General features: G+C 40.3%; 1 protein-coding gene across 1 annotated transcript; it reads right to left on the bottom strand.

Moving 5' to 3' along the window:
- Nucleotides 1–2732: 2732 nt before the first annotated feature.
- Nucleotides 2733–20559, bottom strand: wnt5a (wingless-type MMTV integration site family, member 5a). Its single transcript, XM_026270650.1, has 4 exons — nucleotides 20354–20559; nucleotides 5375–5622; nucleotides 4345–4637; nucleotides 2733–3989 (listed from the first exon to the last, which is right to left on the bottom strand). The coding sequence occupies exons 1-4, from the start codon at nucleotides 20476–20478 to the stop codon at nucleotides 3531–3533; spliced, it is 1125 nt and encodes a 374-aa protein (XP_026126435.1). The 5' UTR covers nucleotides 20479–20559; the 3' UTR covers nucleotides 2733–3530.
- Nucleotides 20560–20796: the final 237 nt, after the last annotated feature.

Here is a 20796-nt window from a genome sequence, read left to right as displayed (position 1 = left end):
AGTAAAATTAAATAGTTTAACCCAAGCTAAAGAACAATAATGCACATTTGATCAAATACCATTGCAGTCACGAATTATGAGTTGCAATATTTGAATGCTTGGCGAAAGAGATGTGTTTTTAATCTATATTTAAACAGAGAGAGTGTCTCTGAACCTTGAACATTATCAGAAAGGCTATTCTAGAGGTTGGGAGCCAAATGCGAAAAAACTCGACCTCCTTTAGTGGACTTTGCTATCCTTAGGCAATGTATTTTGTTTATATAAATAAAGGTGACTTGACTTGACTTAGGTAGCGTGATGGATTGTAGCATGGTATAAGGCTAGTTAGGTACGCAGGAGCTAAACCATTTAGTCAAGTCAAGTCACCTTTATTTATATAGCGCTTTAAACAAAATACATTGCGTCAAAGCAACTGAACAACATTCATTAGGAAAACAGTGTGTCAATAATGCAAAATGATAGTTAAAGGCAGTTCATCATTGAATTCAGTGATGTCATCTCTGTTCAGTTTAAATAGTGTCTGTGCAATTATTTCCAATCAAGTCAATGATATCGCTGTAGATGAAGTGACCCCAACTAAGCAAGCCAGAGGCGACAGCGGCAAGGAACCGAAACTCCATCGGTGACAGAATGAAAAAAAAAAAAAAAAAAACCTTGGGAGAAACCAGGCTCAGTCGGTTGCCCAGTTCTCCTCTGACCAGATGAAACCAGTAGTTCAATTCCAGACTGCAGCAAAGTCAGATTGTGCAGAAGAATCATCTGTTTCCTGTGGTCTTGTCCTGGTGGTCCTCTGAGACAAGGTCTTTACAGGGGATCTGTATCTGGGTCTCTAGTTGTCCTGGTCTCCGCTGTCTTTCAGGGATGTAGAGGTCCTTTCTTGGTGCTGATCCACCATCTGGTCTGGATACGTACTGGATCCGGGTGACTGCAGTGACCCTCTGATCTGGATACGTACTGGATCTGGTGGCTAAAGTGACTTCGTAATAAGAGAGAAACAGACTAATATTAGCGTAGATGCCATTCTTCTAATGATGTAGCAAGTACATCGGGTGTTATGGGAAGTGTTCCCGGTTCCGGTTTACCTAATTAATGCAGCCTAAAAATCCTTTAACGGATTTGGATATTAAAAGCATATTAGTATGTTATGTGTAAGCCAGGTTAAAGAGATGGGTCTTTAATCTAGATTTAAACTGCAAGAGTGTGTCTGCCTCCCGAACAATGTTAGGTAGGTTATTCCAGAGTTTAGGCCCCAAATAGGAAAAGGATCTGCCGCCCGCAGTTGATTTTGATATTCTAGGTATTATCAAATTGCCTGAGTTTTGAGAACGCAGTGGACATGGAGGATTATAATGTAACAAGATTCAAATACTGAGGTGATAAACCATTCAGGGCTTTATAAGTAATAAGCAATATTTTAAAATCTATGAGATGTTTGATAGGGAGCCAGTCAGTGCAGTGTTGACAGGACCGGGCTAATATGGTCATACTTCCTGGTTCTAGTAAGAACTCTTGCTGCTGCATTTTGGACTAGCTGTAGTTTGTTTACCAAGCGTGCAGAACAACCACCCAATAAAGCATTACAATAGTCTAACCTTGAAGTCATAAATGCATGGATTAACATTTCTGCATTTGACATTGAGAGCATAGGCCGAAATTTAGATATATTTTTGAGATGGAAAAAATGCAGTTTTACAAATGCTAGAAACGTGGCTTTCTAAGGAAAGATTGCTATCAAATAACACACCTAAGTTCCTAATTGATGATGAAGAATTGACAGAACAGCCATCAAGTCTTAGACAGTGTTCTAGTTTATTACATGAAGAATTTTTAGGTCCTATAATTAACACCAGAATTTAGCAGTAAGGAATTACTCGTCATCCAGTTTTTTATATATATATATATATATATATATATATATATATATATATATATATATATATATATATATATATATATATATATATATATATATATATATCTACTGTGCATTCCATTAGTTTTGCAAATTGGTGTGAAAATTTATTTAAAAGTGAACAAATGTATTTTACCTTCATTTAGAGACTGTTTGATTTAATTTATACAACTACTGTATTTTTCGGACTATAAGTCGCACATGAGTATAAGTCGCATCAGTCCAAAAATACATCATGATGAGGAAAAAAACATATATAAGTCTCACAGGACTACAAGTTGCATTTATTTAGAACCAAGAGAAAACATTACCGTCTACAGCCGCGAGAGGGCGCTCTATGCTGCTTAGTGTAGGATATAGGTGCACTGAGCACAGTGAGCCTCTCACGGCTGGAGATGGTAATGATTTCTCTTGGTTCATTTCTCTTGGTTTATATCAAATTAATTTTGATAAATAAGTCTCACCTGATTATAAGTCGCAGGACCAGCCAAACTATGAAAAAAAAGTGTGACTTATAGTAGTCCGGAAAATACGGTAAGTGAGAAGTAATACATAAACGATAAAACATGTACTAACGTGTAATTAAGGCAGATACCTTCTTATGACACCAGTTGTGTTTAAACATTGAGAGTTCTCAAGAGTATCTTCATAGGTTCATGATTAGTTTATGTCTTCACTAATCAAGAGTCCATGTCAAAGTAAATATTAATTCAATATTAGTACATGATTATTCATGTACCTTTATTGTAAAGTGTTACCATAACTACATGTGAAGGCAGAGCTGGGGTGAATGAATAGACGCAAACATAAATTCTCTTTAATGACTTTATTTACAGTTACATGTGAAGGTTTTGTACAGAAATTATATTGTTTACTGAAGAAAACCTGTTGCATAAAATTTGTTAGACTTTGAATGCAAATCCACAAAGTGTGAGATGATGTCAGACTAAAGAACACAGTGGTAACTACACAGTAACTATGCATGTTTTGTTATGCAGTTGACTCACTTATGTCCTGGAGATGCCCCACCACTGCACACTGTTTAACAGTGACAAGTTAACCGTGTTGTAACCTAATTTACCTGTATTTCTGTAATATCTTGTTCTTTGTAAATCAAGATACTTTTACTTGAAAAGTTAATGTTAGATAAAACCTGTTTTCAGACAATATATTGTGAATCAAATTTATATTTCTTAACTCATTAGAAAAATTATTAATTTTGTTTTATAAGCAAAAATTGAGTGATAATAGAAACCACCGACAATTTAAGACATTTTCTCAAAACAAGACTTATTCACAAATACAATGATCTGGTTTTAATGAAGTTGACATTTTACAGTTAAAGGTTTTTTTGCAGCATGGTTTCTCATCTGAATGTTCATTTACCCTACTGAAAGGCTCTGTATTCAGGCTGTTTTCATTTATATTACATAATCAAAGGATTTCAAAATCATATTTATCAAAAAATAAATATATAAAGGATATTTGCAGTTTAGATGCTTTGTACTTACAACTTAGAAATTGATAGCACGAAACCAGTCTCATAATGATTTCAGCTCTATAAAAATAATTTTTGTTTTTACTTCTCTCACATGCTCTCATTACTTGCCTTGTGCTACTACTTGCACACAAACTGGTCAACTGTTCGTGAACATTGTTTGCATTTGACGTAGCAACACCAGTGAAACTTGCAGTGGCAGCGCTCAACCAGCTGTGTCTTGTACTGATCGTAACCTCGACCACAACACATGAGTGCGCAGCCATCCATGCCTTCGGATGTCTTGTTACAGAGGCGGCCTTGAGTTCCTAAAGAGCCAGTAGTTTTGTTCTCTACACAGAAATCTGGACTGGGGTCGATGTACACCAGGTCACTGCTGGTAGGAGAGTTAAATTTGGAGTGAACTTGAACAAGCTTCCCACGGCTGTTTAGCCTCATGGCAGCGGCACTGTCATATTTCTCCTTCAGTGCGTCACCCACCTTCCGGAAATCAGCAAGTTGCAACCAGCATGTTTTAAGGCTGCAGGAGCCGGACACGCCATGACACTTACAGGACACATGGGCGAGATCTGATGTTATCTGTGATAGAGAAAGTGGTTGTTAGCTAAATAGAACCATGATAAAATGTAATGTGATTTTCTACGCCAACACAGTATTTAGTATCACCCTGGTTCCCTCGAAAAAAGTCAATAGATATGTTCTATTGGATTTGGAACTGCGGAAAAAATTAATCTTACGTGTTTTTGTTCTTCAAAATAATTTACACAAATCAATTTTTTAAGTATAAATACAACTGTCAGGAATAAAATGCTATATTTAGGTTCTAAACGAACTACACCATCGTTGCATGACTGCACCATTGAAAGATTAGACTGACCATGTGTGCAAGTTTAGATGAAAATGATTCATCTTTACATAGTTACAGCTGTCTTACCCTCCGTCCTGCCTCATTGTTATGAAGGTTCATCAGCAGTCTTGCACTCTGCAAGGAGCCTTTGGTGTACGTTTTTTCCCGTTCGCGTGCATCCACAAACTCTTTGCTGAAGCGGTACCCATAATTGAGGTTGTCACCACAGCCGCCCCACAGCCAGTCTCGTGGCAGATCTTTAGGTCTCGCGGCCCTGCTGCAGCCACAGCTCGACAGCTCCCCCTCTCTGCAGGCACGACTCACTGCATTGACCACGCCAGCAGCGCTAATAGCATATGTGAAAGCTGTCTCTCTGCTCCCTGCAAAAGCAAACAACCACCAAAAGAAATTGACATTTACCTTTGTTTACCTTTGCTTTCATGAGCAACAGTTTATAAATAAATCATAATCATTTATTATGTTTACCCTAATATATTTATTCTAGGAACATTAACCAAATCAGAAAGAATCTTTACAATTGTACTGAAAAACTGTCTTGTACATTATGTAGCATTGCTTTCATGTGTCCGAATGTAAAAAGTGAATGAACTTCAAACTAGTTTAAATAGACATATGTTTTTGTTTGAAACCAAAAAGACAAATTTAGGTGCATCACAATGCTGGCTGCTACATCACTTTTGTAAAGTAAATTCAGCAACATAAAATAAGCTGACCACCTAGTGGACATTTCTCCTCATTTATAACAAGAAAGCACATTATTAGACATTCAGAGATCAGCATGTATAAATAACAAAAAATAGATATATAGCATGTATAAGCAGAAAATAAAGTTTCACAGCAGCGCAAAACAGCAAAACATTCTGTTTGTTTTCTTTTTTTCTTTATTTTCTGTCTTTCTTTCTTTCTTTTTTATTGGTTGATAAATAGAAACCCGTTTCTTTTGAATTGAATTGCCTGAGCTTGGTTTTGTTAGACAGCAACACTCCCACACAAGATGCCACAGGGTGCTTATATGGTGTTTTGTCAATTTTGCAGCTAGACATCTGTGATTAATATCAATTACTGTTAAATGGAAAACATCTGCCTAAAAATATACCTATCTGCAGGACTCTGCCAAACACTGAGGAGTTGTCCACTGTGCTGCAGTTCCAGCGGCGGTTGCGAAACTGGTATTGGCACTCCTGGATGCCAGTTTTGGCACCCTCTCCAATGAACTGCATGTGATCTTGATAAAGCTGGCAAAGCTTCTTCTGACCTTTAGATAGTCCAGCTAGTTGACTGCACAGCGGCTGTCCTCCTATGATATATGCTTCTGGTATCAGGAGGGGATTCATTGCTAGAGACCTGGAAGCACCCCCCATGCATAAACACACACTATTAGTGATGAACATGTTTTTTGTATATATGAGCTATGTCACACTCGTAGCTATGTCATATCGCTCTATATCGGCATGGAGTGATATCACATGGTTACAGGTAACAGTTTGATTACACAAGTGTGTAAATAAATAAGAAAACACTGTTTGTGTGCTTCCTCAAAGCTCAAGTTTACAGTTTATCAGCTGAGCCCAAGCCTCTGTAGCTAATTCGAAAACATAACTTTAGAGCTAGTAATAAAGGAATACTGAGTTGCTTCATTGCAAACTCATTGTATTACGTAGAACATTATAACAGAGAGACGGACAGAGTTAGTGTGATTACCTGCATCTAAAACAGAATTCATACTTCAGCTCAATCTCATATTCACAATAAACATTAGTTTGAATATCCACTGAGGAAAGTCATATCATTGTCATAGTATTCTTTCAAATGTTAAAAGTAATAAAAAAAAAAAAATATATATATATATATATATATATATATATATATATATATATATATATATATATATATATACATATATATATATATATATATATATATATATATATATATATATATATATATATATATATATATATATATATAGATATATAAACATCTGTTTTGGTTCTAATTATTATCAGAATGAGCTTAAGAATCAGAATGAGCTTTATTGCCAGGTATGTTCACACATTCAAGGAATTTGTTTTCGTGATAGAAGCTCCCCAGTGCAACATAATGACAGTGACAGAACAAAAAAAAAAAACACAAAATGGTATAAAAAATACAAAATATATAAACAAATAGGTAGGTAAGGAAAGAAAATATACAAATTGACAATGTATGGCAGGTATATTACAATGAGCATTATGTATGTACATGTATATTATGTGCAATAATTTAAGTGTACGCTAAGTATGTGTGTTAGATGAATAAGTGTATGTATATATAAATATAAATAGTGTAGTGTGTTCCACAAATTTTATCAATTGTTCATAAGATGGATTGCCTGAGGGGATAAACTGTTCCTGTGTCTGGTCGTTCTGGTGCTCAGTGCTCTGTAGCGTCGACCAGATGGACACAGTTCAGAGAGGGAGTGTGCTGGATGTGAGGGGTCCAGAGTGATTTTAACAGCCCTTCTGCTCACTCTGGATAAGTACAGTTCTTGAATAGAAGGGAGGGTTGTACCGATGATTCGCTCAGCAGTCCGGACTACCCTCTGTAGTCTTCTGAGGTCAGATTTAGAAGCTGAGCTGAACCAGACAGTTAATGAAGTGCAGAGGATGGATTCGATGATGGTGGAGTAGAACTGTTTCAGCAGCTCCTGTGGCAGGTTAAACACACAGGAACCAGGCACTAAATAAAGTTCCAGGTAAAAAAATGCCCCTCAGAAAGTCCCTGCTAGTGAGGTAGTACTTTTTCAAAGTTCCATAACTTTCGGGGGCGGGACTTGAGTGTTAAACATGCTGATTGGTTGAGTTCACGCAGCTCAGTGATCATCTATCTGCCGAGAAGCAGCCTCACCTTGGATAGACCTTCTGATATGTGCCGCTGACTCCGATGTCTCTTTAGTGGTTAAACATAACATATAATTTGTTTTGAGTAAATCTAACAGGTTATTTTTGGTCTGTATTCAATTTATCTTAAAATGAATATAAAAAAGGCAAATTTATATAATATTTTGTTTAATTGTAATGGCTGTATTTAACGTTACACATATCCCTGAACTAAGTAAATTTCTGCAGCTGTTATTATGTTTAAATGAATACAAAAGGAGGCAGTGGTATTTGAAATCATATTTAGTGTTATTGTAAATATACAGAGAGTAAAATATCAGTAGCTAATGTGAACTGACTGAAGTTATCAAGTATGCTGCTGTTTGCACAATTACCTGACTTTCATCGTCGCGGACATCACATTCCTGACTGAGTCGAATGCACAAAGTCTGCACTACTGGAGGAGGCACGTCCGAAATCAGCGTACTTTGTATTGACAAATGCGCGCAAACCTACGTCACCAGTCTATTTGCCTAATGTTCCTGCTACTTTACACTGCGGTGGAAACGCAGAAAGCAACAGGTCTTGGGGGGAAAAAGTTCCTGGTACAAATGTTCTGGGTAATTTCGGTGGAAAAGCGGCTTTAGGAGCTTGACAGAGGGGTCCTTAGACGTGCAATCGTTGGTGTACAGGGAGAAGAGCAGTGGGGAGAGAGCGCAGCCCTGGGGAGCTCCGGTGCTGATTGTACAGGTGCTGGATGTGTATTTTCCCAGCCTCGCTAGCTGCTGTCTGTCTGTCAGGAAGCTGTTGATCCACTGACAGATGGAGGTGGGCACGGAGAGATGATTTAGTTTGGGCAGGAGGAGGTTTGGGATGATCGTGTTGAAGGCCGAGCTTAAGTCCACAAACAGGATCCTCACATAAGTCCCCGGTCTATCTAAGTGTTGCAGAACATAATGTAGTCCAATGTTTACTGCATCGTCCACAGACCTGTTTGCTCTGTAGGCAAACTGAAGAGGATCCAGCAAGGGCCCAGTGATGTCCTTCAGGTGGGCCAGCACCAGTTTTTCAAATGACTTCATGACCAAAGACATTAGAGCCACAGGCCTGTAGTCATTTAGTCCTGTAATTTTGGGTTTCTTAGGGATGGGGATGATGGTGGAGCGTTTGAAGCATGAAGGGACTTCACACAGCTCCTGTGATATGTTGAAGATCTGTGTGAAGAAAGGGGCCAGCTGGTCAGCACAGGATTTCAGACAGACTGGTGTAACACAATCTGGGCCTGGTGTTTTTTTCCTTTTATGCTTACAGACGACCTGCCACACTTCATCCTTGCTTATCTGTATTGCAGGTGTGAGGGAGAGTGGGGATGCAGGAGGTGTGAACTGTGAGAGCAGTTGTTTGGAGATGTGTCCAGGGCGGGTTGCAGGAGTTGTGAATGCTGTGAACGGTTGTGTGGGGAGGCGTTCAGGGCAAGTGATTGGTGTTCTTTCAAACCTGCAGTAAAACTCGTTCAGATCGTCTGCCAGTCATTGATTCTCGTGTCTTGTAATTGGTGATCTTCTTCAGACTTTTCCACATTGATGCGGAGTCGTTTGAAGTAAACTGAGTCCTTATTTTTCCAGAATAATTTGACTTTGCCCCTCTGATTTCCTTTTCCAGTGTGTATTTAGCCTGTTTATACAAGATATTGTCCTCCTTCCTGAAAGCATCTTCTTTGGCCTTACGGAGCTGAGTTTTGCAGTGAACCACAGTTTGTGATTGTTGTAATTTAGTTGAGTCCTGGTAGGAATACACATATCCTCACAGAAACTTATATATGATGTTACAGTCTCTGTGAGCTCGTCCAGATCGGTGGCAGTGCTTCAAAAACACTCAAAACAAGATTGTAAATCCTGCTCTGCTTCATTAGTCCATCTTTTTACAGTCCTTAATACAGGTTTAGCTGATTTTAGTTTCTGCCTGTAGGTCGGTATAAGATGAACCAGAGAGGGATCAGAACGTCCCAAAGCTGCTCATGGAACAGAGTGATATGCATTCTATATTATGTTTTATAGAATACATTATTATGTTTATCAAGTTGAAACCATGTGTTTTAAACCATATTAGTCTAAACTTTTGATATATGTTTTTTTGAGTGCACACGGACAGAAAGTTCTCATTCACAAACAAGTTTATGTTAAAAACACATTACAAAAACATTTGGTTATGTTTATGAAGATGTTTATATTAGATCTGTGTGGCAGCAGCAATATACATTGAATAAATAAATAAATAAATCTAACGATGTTTTGTCTCCTCTGAGGCTGCGACTCTAAATAGTGTTCTGAGCTTGTCTGTGCAGCCAAATGCAGAAGTTAGCCAAATCAAAATGACGGTGCCTTGGGTGGAAACTTTTAAGGGATTAGTAATTTTATAAAGACATCCCTTTGCAACGGGCACAAAATCAGACGTGCTAATTTTTTTTTAAGGCTTGCAGAAAAAGGCTTACCAAAACAAAGTTACTGGGTTAATATTTTTCACATTTCCTTCGTTGGTAGATGCACTGGGGACCTGATTATAGCACTTAAAACCTGGAAAATTAGATTTTAATGATATGCCACTTTTAAGGGGATTTCCCACAACAGCGATGAACAAAGCATTTGTTTGTTGAGTCTTACAAGATGTTGTTGAAAGTAAAAATTATTTCCTTATTTTCCTTATTTTCAACCTTCTTTAATTCTTTTTAATTTAAAAGTTTTTGTCTGCTTACTCTTAAAGACAACAATAACAATGTAATCATCATCACTATGTAGGGTCAAAAATAATCAGATTTATGCTTTCCTTTCCCAAACCTATTTTGAGTAACAAAAGGAACATTTGGAGTTCCTGGAGGCACTGAGGTGATTATACTTATGAGGTGAATGAACCAAGATGGCGGCACGTCCACACGCAGCGGCTTTTCTCCGTCCCGACAGAACGGTGTTTTCGTGTTTTTTGTCTTGTGAGTCGCAGTGTTTTTGTACGTTGTTGTCGCGACTACCTGTCTGTAAGCGCAAATACAGTCGCGAGTTTCTGCTTGATGTCGGCAGATCTGCATTTTTACAGTTAAACTCCGCGCACGCAGAACAGCTGCGGGATCTCGATCTGCTACGGAGCCCTTCACCATCATCGACCCCCACTACTGCATCTCGCCCGCAGCGGAAGCACCACAAGCGGCGTGAGAGGAAGCAGAAGAGGGGTAAGCGCGGAGGTATCCGGGCTAGGCTAACGGCTAACCCACACAAGCCATCTATCCCCACCATCGTACTGGCTAATGTACTCTCGTTGGACAATAAACTGGACTACATTCGTTTACTACGCTCAACACAGAGGACTGTAAAAGACTGTTGTGTTTTTGTGTTCACGGAAACATGGCTCAGCAAAAGCGTTCCTGATGGCGCTATTCAGCTTGACCAGCTGACGTGCTATCAAGCGGACAGAGCTCTCATCGCGGGAGGAAAAACCAATGATGTGTGGTGCTGCGATACTGTTGTGATCAGCAAACACTGCTCACCCCTGATGGAGTTTATGATTATTAAGTGCCGGCCGTTCTATCTGCCGAGGGAATATACTGCTATACTGCTCATTTCAGTGTACATTCCCCCATTCAACATCATCAGCAACAGGAACGACGCACTACATGAACTGTACCAGCACATCAGTGAGCAGCAGACAGCACACCCCGATGCTTTCCTCATCATAGCTGGGGATTTCAACCATGCTGACCTTAAGAGTGTGTTTCCAAAAATACACCAGCACATCAACTTTCCAACACGAGGTAATAACATTTTGGACTTTGTTTACACCACACAGAGAGGAGCTTACAAAGCCCTCCCCCACCTCGGAGCCTCAGACCACATCACTGTTATGCTAATGCCTGCATACAGACCGCTCATTAAAGTCGCCAAACCAGTTTACAAACAGATTAAAGTGTGGCCAGAAGGATCATCAGAGATTCTTCAGGACTGCTTCAACACAACTGACTGGGACATGTTTAAACAGGCTGCCACATGCAATAACACCACTGACCTCCAGGAGTACTCAGAGTCTGACCCCAGACAGCACGAGGAGATCCTTCAGTAGGATAAATGCCCGCAAAGCTCCGGGTCCTGACAACATCCCTGGGCCTGTACTGAAAGTCTGTGCAGCAGAACTCACTGATGTCTTCACAGACATTTTTAACATCTCACTGAGTCAGGCTGTTGTTCCCACATGCTTTAAAACTACCACCATCATCCCAGTCCCGAAGAAGCCATCTCCATCCTGCTTCAATGACTACCGTCCTGTTGCACTTACCCCCATCCTCATGAAGTGCTTTGAACGGCTAGTCATGCACTACATCAAGTCTGCCCCCTCCCCCTCCCTGGACCCCTTCCAGTTTGCATATCAGTCCAACCGGTCGACCAATGATGCCATCTCCACTGCCGTTCACTCAGCACTCACCCATCTGGACAAAAAGGACTCATATGTCAGAATGCTGTTCATAGACTTCAGTTCAGCATTCAACACAATCATCACTCAACAACTCATCTACAAGCTGAGTCAGCTGGGGCTCAACACTTCGCTGTGCAACTGGCTGTTGGACTTTCTGACTGGAAGACCTCAGGCAGTACGGGTCGGCAGCAACACATCCAGCACCATCACACTGAAAACTGGGGCCCCCCAAGGATGTGTGCTGAGCCCCCTCCTCTTCACTCTGCTGACCCATGACTGCACACCGTCACACAGCTCCAACCTCTTTATTAAGATTGCAGATGACACGACTTTGGTGGGTCTCATTGGTGGGTCCCTCCAGGACATTTATCGAACACGTCTCACCCGCAAAGCCCTCTGCATCACAGGTGATCCCACTCACCCATCACACAGCTTCTTCAGCCTGCTATCATCAGGGAGGAGACTGCGGAGTCTCCAGGCCAGGACCAGCAGACTGAAGGACAGCTTCATCCACCAGGCTGTCAGTAAGCTGAACTCCCTCCCGAACCTGCCCCCCCCTCCCCTCTTCTTCCCCACGCACCACTGAACTATGACCCCCCCCCCACCCCACCCCCCACACACTAATTATATGATGGCATGCACTAGTCATTTGTGCAGCATTGGTCTGCTCACTCACCGCTCACTACCTCATTCGGCATGGAACTGACGTCATTCCACTACCTCATCAGTCAGTTAAATAACTGTTCTTGGTCACTTGTCACTTGTCACTTTAATCAGACTTAAGATATTTTTAATAAATTATTTTTTTGCACTAAAAAATCTTTTAACTGCACTGTTGTTCACTTCATTGATTTGCACTATATCTGTCATTTACCTTGCGCTGCTTTATTTAACTTTATTTTTAATTTTATAATATGTCTTTTTTTATCATTCCCTTATCGTGTAGTTGTATCTACATTTCATATTTGATCTAGTTATTTTTAAGGCTTTAATGTTAATGTTATCTGTATGCACCGGGGTCTGAGAGTAATGCAATTTCGATTCTCTGTATGTATGTACTGTACATGTGGAAATTGACAATAAAGCAGACTTGAACTTGAACTTGAACATTGGGGGTCTAACAAGACAGACAACACAGACAACCAAGCGTGAATACATATGGATGTTTATTGAACTACACTACAGGGGAACACGGAACATCTGACTAAACACAAACGTACACACATTAAACATAGATGCTAATGCAACGAAGGCATGGATAGAGAGAGAGAAAGAGAAAGAGAGAGCACTCATGTGCAAGAAAGTGGAGAGTCATGGTAGTATTTACTCATAAACCAAATCACAACCTGTTAAGAACCATCAAATAATCTGATCACCTTAAAGGGGGGTGAAATGCTCGTTTTCACTCAATATCCTGTTTATATTGAGTACCTATAGAGTAGTACTGCATCCTTCATAACTCCAAAAAGTCTTTAGTTTTATTATATTCATAAGAGACAGATAGTCTGTACCAATTTTTCCCTGAAAAACACGACCAAAGAAAGAAAGAATCACGAGCGCCAGTAGGCTTTTGCGTTGAGAGCGTTTGGAAGTTGTGACATTACCGTGAGGAAAAAAAAAACATAATCCAAAACAAACCATGGCTAACAGTCAGATTCAGCCGTTTATTTATGATCCAGAATCAGATCCTGAGACTGAAACTGAAAGAGAGCAGCAGCAGCAACGACTCGCTCCGAGCGGGGCTCGAACCCGGGTCTCCGGCATGGGAGGCGGACGCCCTAAAAAGGAGGCAGAGATATTTGAAGCAGTTTTACTCACCGCCTGTGGTTCCAACACACGATCGTGACCCTTTTTCGTTGGGATTGCATCATCCTTAAGAAATAAACGATATGCAAATCCATCGTCAAACTGGGACTTGTTTGTAAAACAAGCATCTTCGAAATGCAGGGAACAAACAAAAACACTTGCACAACTCTGTTGATGCTCTGTAAAAATAAACTTCATCCACTGGTCCCTTAATGCTGTTTTTTTTTTTGGTAATCTGTGCAGGGTTGTCTTGCCCTGGCAACCAAAAACACACTTCTTTTGTGACTTTTCGCGACGCTCTCGCTCTGATCAGTGAATGAATGTCTGTGCTCAGCCTCTCAGTGCTCTGCTATACGGGAGCGCGCTCTTCCGGGCAGACGTGCCCTTAGGACCCATCTAATGCCACACAGAGCCATACTCGAAAAAAACTGGCAAACTGGAAGGAGTATTTTGGGAACAAAAATACTCCTTCAAACGTACAACTTAGTTTTTGAAACTTTGTCCATGTTTAGCATGGGAATCCAACTCTTTAACAGTGTAAAAAACTCAGTATGCATTAAATAGCATTTCACCCCCCCTTTAATTAAAAGGGGTCAAAGCCTAGAAGCGTATCTAAATAGTTAACAAGCGGTTACTTGCATTGGTTCTGTAGTTGATGAGGAAAGTGTCCCGGTGCATGTATAATGCATAGATTCCTGTTGAATCCTGTTAGGAGTGAAACCTTCGTCATTTCATCCATGGGTTGACTGCTTCAAAGTAAATCAACAAAGTTGCTGAAAACTGCCAGTAGATCAGACCCCGAAGGGGAGTCGCGAGGTATCCAGGGTGATGGGTGCCTCCAGGGAAGTTAAGAGAAAAACTCACTTTTTGAGTGTGGAAGAGGTTTTATCTGGTTTTCCCGGTAACACCCCTTTTGGTTGTATTGACCAATAAGAAGGCATATAGTTTCAGCAGGAAAGTGTTTCTTTGTCTCAATGACACCTGATTTATAATAATAATTCCTTACATTTATATAGCGCTTTTCTAGACACTCAAAGTGCTTACATAGTCAGGGGGGTATCTCCTCATCCACCACCAGTGTGCAGCATTCACCTGGATGATGCAACGACAGCCATAGTGCTCCAGAACGCCCACCACACACCAGCTTTCTGGTGGAAAGGAGACGGAGTGATGAAGCCAATCAGCAGATATGGGGATTGTTAGGAGGCCATGATGGTCAGAGGCCAATGGGCGAATTTAGCCAGGATGCCGAGGTCACACCTCTACTCTTTTCGAAAGACATCCTGGGATTTTTACTGACCACAGAGAGTCAGGACCTCGGTTTAACGTCTCATCCGAAGGACGGATTTGCATATTTTATGAATGGCATGATGAACTGGTTATCTGGTAACACAAACTATGGTACAAATAGTATAATGCATTTTAGAGGTCAACTAACATGACTAGAGAATCATAACTATGCTAATACCCACATAGCAAAGGTGCTAATGCTAATACCCACATAGCAAAGGTGGCACTGCTGGCCTCCTGTCAGCAATGGCATGTACCCTTTCAGCCACAGCTGGGCCATGTGTGGCAATGACGGCACGGCGGGGAACCGGAAAACAACAAGAGGGCCGATTGTTGGTGGGAGGTGGGTGGCCCAGATCAGTCCAGTGATATGTGGCCCAAATCAGGCTAAGATCTGGCAGCATATTATGTGACCCATGATAAACAAGATAAATACAATATTGCATGATAATGGTTAAATGATCACGTACATTTTAATGAAGTGTAGTATTGTTAAAATGTAGTCTTTGAAATTACAAGTCAAAGTAGAAGGAAACATATCTTTATTTGTTTATTCTCAATACGTTTTTTTTATTGCACAGTTACATGATGTGTGGGTTTTAAGTCTGAAATTCTATTCAGTTTAATGTACTTTATTGGAATAGTTTGTGTCTACATTAAAGCATGTCACAAAATGAATAATTGCGATCATAGTAACATACAAGGTAATAATATGAAATATTAAAATTCCCAGACAGCAATATACTGTTGGCCCAGATCCAGCCCACATCTGGCCCACGTGAAATCCATTTGGGCCGGATCTGGGCCGACACTGCTTGCTGTCTGGGTTGGGACTGGGATATAAAAGGCTCAGGTGTGGCTCAGATTTGGGGATTCTGGTTTACTTAAGGCTGAGAATTGGCACCAATAATTAAACCTGTTTTGGCCCAGATCAGGGCCAGCTAAGGCTGATTAACTGGCCGGTTAAGATTAGGGCCGGATATGTCCCATGTGTGGCCCGAGTCTTTAATCCAGTTCTGGGCCACTTCCCGGGTCGTCAATCTTTGCGGTACTTAGGCCAAGGGAAAAGTCATTGTGTGGCCCAGATCTGGGCCAGAAGACATTTGCTATATGGGTATGAGCTGGGAAACACACAAACACACAGGAATATATCGTATACATTTGTAATGGCTTACATTCTGAATCAAATGCAAGTAGGTTTGAGTGTGTGTGTGTGTGTGTGTGTGTGTGTGAGCGGCATGGGGAGGTCTTTTCCTCTGCACGCTTGGGCCATTGACTGATTAAGATATCTTTGAAGCTTATGAGTCCGATCGAGGAATGTAGAGGTGTTCCTGGTGAAAGTTGTGATTTACATGAGGTCAGTCAGTAGATTAAAAATATTTCTGAATATTAGAATGAATGTGTTATCATGATCTGGTCCATACGCTACATTTATGTTGATGGATGCGCATTGTGGCTTACCAGTACATTACAACAACAGCGTTTAAAAAAAAAAAAAAAAAAAAAAAAACAACTGGTCAAACCATTCACTCACCGGGTGCTGATAGTGCACGTGCACAGGTGAGACCTGAACAGCACACATTGATATCTGTGTTCAAATTAAACTCATTTAAGCTTTGCCAGTTTAAACATTTAAGAGCCAGAGGACGCAAGCTTGTGCACGCAGTGGAAAGATGTCTGCGTACGCTCATCCAAAGTGCAAAACCCATACATCAGAAGGTGCACAAATATTAAGCTCTCTCTTAAGTATCGCATTTGAATGGACAATTTGACACAAAAAGTTATGTCAAAACGCCTGTCTTGGTAAGTATCCTACAGCAGACATAGCCAGCTGAACGCACTGTATCAGTACACTGGATCTCCTAAAGTGACAGTCTTTATATTAATCGAACAGTAACAACAAATAAATCACTCACTGCTCTTGATTGAAAAACTTTTGTAACTTTAATAAAGGTTAATTTTTAATTTATACAATCAAATATGGAATACTGTTTTACATTTGCTTAATTCAATTTCTGTACGTAAAAAAAATAATGCTACAAATGCATTTTTTAAAAATCTTTACTCTATTTTACTATAGTATTTATTTGTGGTGTTGCTTGTTGTTATATAGATTATTCTTTTTTTCTTTATTTTTATTTGACCGTATAGTTTTTCTCTAAACATAGCACATACTGAACCGTACTGAAACCGTGACTCTAACCGTTACAAACCAAACTGGAAAAAGTTGAACCATTCCACCCCTACTACCTAGTCTTGATCAACATTGCTACCTACTGCAATACAATATACTCACTCAATAGCAACACTCTCCAACATGTTTAGCTATTCTAAATGTGCTTATTTCTGTCAAGTGGCAGGGGTAATAGACAAGAATTGTACAGTTTTATTTCATTATGCTGATATCGTTTCTTTAGTCATTCAGCAATCCCACAGCCTTGACCACTGTAGGGAAACCCCCCTTACAACTAACACACATACCTCTCTAAATACCAAATACTAATATAAAATGATAGTACTATTAATTATATAATTCATTACAGTGAGGTGGTGTTTCTGCTGGACCTTGAGGCCTGTCACACATCCTACAGTGTCTATGGTGGACTATGCATGGCAGGGGCGTCCTTTTCCCTGAGGCAGGCCTAAACCTGACCGCATACAATGTTGTTTTGCTGCAGGGTCTTCAGCTGGGGACCACCGCTCACTGAAGTTTCACCCTTTAACCCAGAACATCTCCTGGTGGCGGGGCAGTGAACAGGGAAGTCTCCCTGACACCCCCTGCAGCAAAACCTAAGTAGATGTTACTCCCCAAGCCTTATCACGTCTAATCCCAGGTCCTTGAGCAGTTATAATATTGATCTGCCCATAAAGCCTCTGGCCCCCACCTCAACTGGGTACAGCCTCACTCTCCATCCACTTTCTCTGCACTCCACAACCAAGTCAGCATATTTCGCCTTCTTTCTCTCGTAAGCAGCTTCCAGCCCTTCCTCCCATGGCACTGTCAGCTCGATCACTATCACTGACTTCACAGCTGCAGACCAGAGCACCATGTCTAGTCTTAATGTGGTGCTGCATATCTCCTGTGGTAACTGGAGCTGGCTTCCCAGGTCTACTTCGTTCTTCCACGCTGCCCCTGGTGTTAATAACTTGGCAGGTGGTCTCTTGCTGGTCTGGATTGTGGGTTCCCCCTCCCTGAGGAAGTGGATCCTACATTGACTCTCTAATGGACTCTGATTGTTTGCCTCCTGCCGACTTTTCTCCAGCACCTCTGTCAGCTTCCTGAGCACTTGCTCATGCCGCCATCTGATCTGACCCATGTTAGTGCTGTTTTACAGCGGGACAGAACATGCTGGAGTGAGGCATTTATGGTCCCTCAGAGATCACAGAATTGCTCTGTTCCAAGCCATTGGTGGAGTTTTTTTGGGCTTGGTACGGTGTCATATGTTGCCCTAATGAGGAAACTGAGCCAGGCTTGTGGCAGTTTCCAGAACTCTGCCCAGCTGATCGCTTGGCTTGCAACACCCTCCCAAGTTGTACACCGCCCCTGCTGCCCTTGTGCCACAGACCTTACTCTGAGCTCCTCCTGCTCAATCCTGGTGACCTCTGCAACAACTAGGTCCTTCCTCTCCTTCCTACTTGCCTTGGACCATAGGATGGGTGGCTCCCTCCATCCAAGGCCTGTCCTTCCTGTCTGGACAGTGCCCACAATTTGTTGGTGTTGCAGCCTTCCTATCACCCTCTGCACTTCTTCCTTAGCCCTCCATTTCCTTCCAGTCTCAACTCTGGCATTTGCATCAGCCACTGCCTTGTCAGAGGAATCACTTAATTCCATCCCCAGCCAGGTAGCTGGCTTGCATCAATCTTGGACAGGCCTTTTGACCACCGCTGAAGGATGAATTTCCCCATATCCTTGTCTGAGAGACCGGATGTAAAAAGTCTTCCCAGGCTTTGGATGGGCTGATCCACGATGAGGGGGATATCTTCCCCACTGATGGTGAAGGTGACTCTGTTGTTTCTTTCCCCTTTTCACAACGAGAGGCTATATGACTTCTGTGACTTAAACTTCATTCTGGCCCAGGTGATCATCTCTTCCAACCTCCTGAGCAACCTGATTGTACATGGGGCGGTTCGTAGCAGGCAAATGTTATTCATTCAACAATAATATTTAACAAACAAAAATGCCATTCTAAAAGTTTCTAAGCAATTCAGTGAAGAGTAAAAAGGCAGCAATATGATACAACATTTAGGTTACATAAAAATACAAAGACGAAAGAGTACCCATTGGATATATCCTGAATGAATTATATCTTATGTTTAACCAATATAAAGACATCAGGGCCAATGGCAAATTCCATAAAAGCTGGCTGAGATGAGGCTGCTCTTAACGGGATCATGAGCACTTAATGGCCACTAACACCCTGGAGGTCACATTTCCTATTTTTAGAAATAAACACACACGCATATATATATATATATATATATATATATATATATATATATATATATATATATATATATATATATATATATTATTACATTAAATCATTTAGCAGGCGCTTTTTTTCCAAAGTGACTTACAAATGAGGACCAATGGAAGCGATCAATCAACAAAAGAGCAGTGATATGCAAGTGCTATAACAAGTCTCAGTTAGCTTAATGCAGCACATGTAAGTTGTAAGTAAATCATATAATAAAAATAATAAAAAATAAAAGATATAATACTGTAGGAAAATAATAGAGGCCTTTTTGTTTTGCTTTTGTTAATAGTATAATAAATAAAAAAGGAAACCGACAGAATACAAAAAAAGATTGGAAAGCTAGAGTTAGTTTCTTTTCTCTTTTTTTAAGAGTGCAAGTCTAAAAGGGGCATGTTTTTTAAGAATAGCATTAGAATAGAGAGTGCTTGAGATAGAGGGTCAAATAAAGATGGAAGAGATGTGTCTTTAGCTGCTTTTTAAAGATAGACTGTTCAAATTGAGTTGGACATATCATTTAATGTAAAAGTCTGTGAAAGTGATTTTGTGCTTCTTTAGGATGGCACAATAAAGTTAAGTTCACTTGCAGAACTATGAATTTAAGTAAAGGGTTGCAGAGCCAGTGGTGGTTTTGTATCATTTGTTTCAATACAGTGTTTTGGAGCATGTATCAAACTGCCAATCTCACATGATTTCAGTAAACAAGGCATTATTTAGTCATAACTGTTTCATCAATGGTTTGCTACAAGGGGGTGATAATGCCAGTGAACCCATGAATCAAATGATTACCCCAGCAGCAAACTTAATATCTGTTCAGTTTTAAAATTGTCAAATATTTTAATGAGACATTTGTGTCTCATTAATTAAATTAATTAACAATTAAAATGAAGAGTTAATATAAGAGTCAATAGTCCCTTATTGGCCTGTTTAGACAGGTCCTGGCTTTGTAAAAGTTGTTTTATGCATGTGTAGAGTTTTTGTTGTATTTGCATGTGGTATTTCAAGCATTTCAAAAAGTGAAATCTTTTTTTTTATCCTGAAAGTCAGAAGTATGAGGAAGAAATAGTTCCTCACAGACATGTTGCACAATGTATAAGACATACAGAGTTATACTTGAATGAAAGAAACACATACTGTACATACATACTGACATATTTTCAAATGTTCTTAAAAAAAAAAAACACTACATACCACCATGAGCTAGCTTCCACAAACACTTGCATAAAGAAGGCACAGAAGGTAATGGTGACCGCTCCATGTCGTGAGTCCGTGATTCCACCCCACCCCAAGCGCATCAACTTCAGCTTGAACAACATTCTGACCTAAAGAAATAAGATGAAGAGTTATTTCAAACAGAGCTCAGCTGCTACTCTGTGTGCTAGTGGAGACAATTGAAGCATGTTTATCTGTGCAAAATGAAGAATAGAAACAGTTACAGCTTATACAGTATTGTTCAAAATAATAGCAGTACAATGTGACTAACCAGAATAATCAAGGTTTTTAGTATATTTTTTATTGCTACATGGCAAACAAGTTACCAGTAGGTTCAGTAGATTCTCAGAAAACAAACAAGACCCAGCATTCATGATATGCACGCTCTTAAGGCTGTGCAATTGGGCAATTGGTTGAAAGGG

This window comes from Carassius auratus, chromosome 8, assembly GCF_003368295.1.
Source record: "Carassius auratus strain Wakin chromosome 8, ASM336829v1, whole genome shotgun sequence".
Lineage (NCBI taxonomy): Eukaryota > Metazoa > Chordata > Actinopteri > Cypriniformes > Cyprinidae > Carassius > Carassius auratus.
Note: the sequence above shows the minus strand (reverse complement) of the source record. Positions and strands in the feature narration are given on the sequence as shown.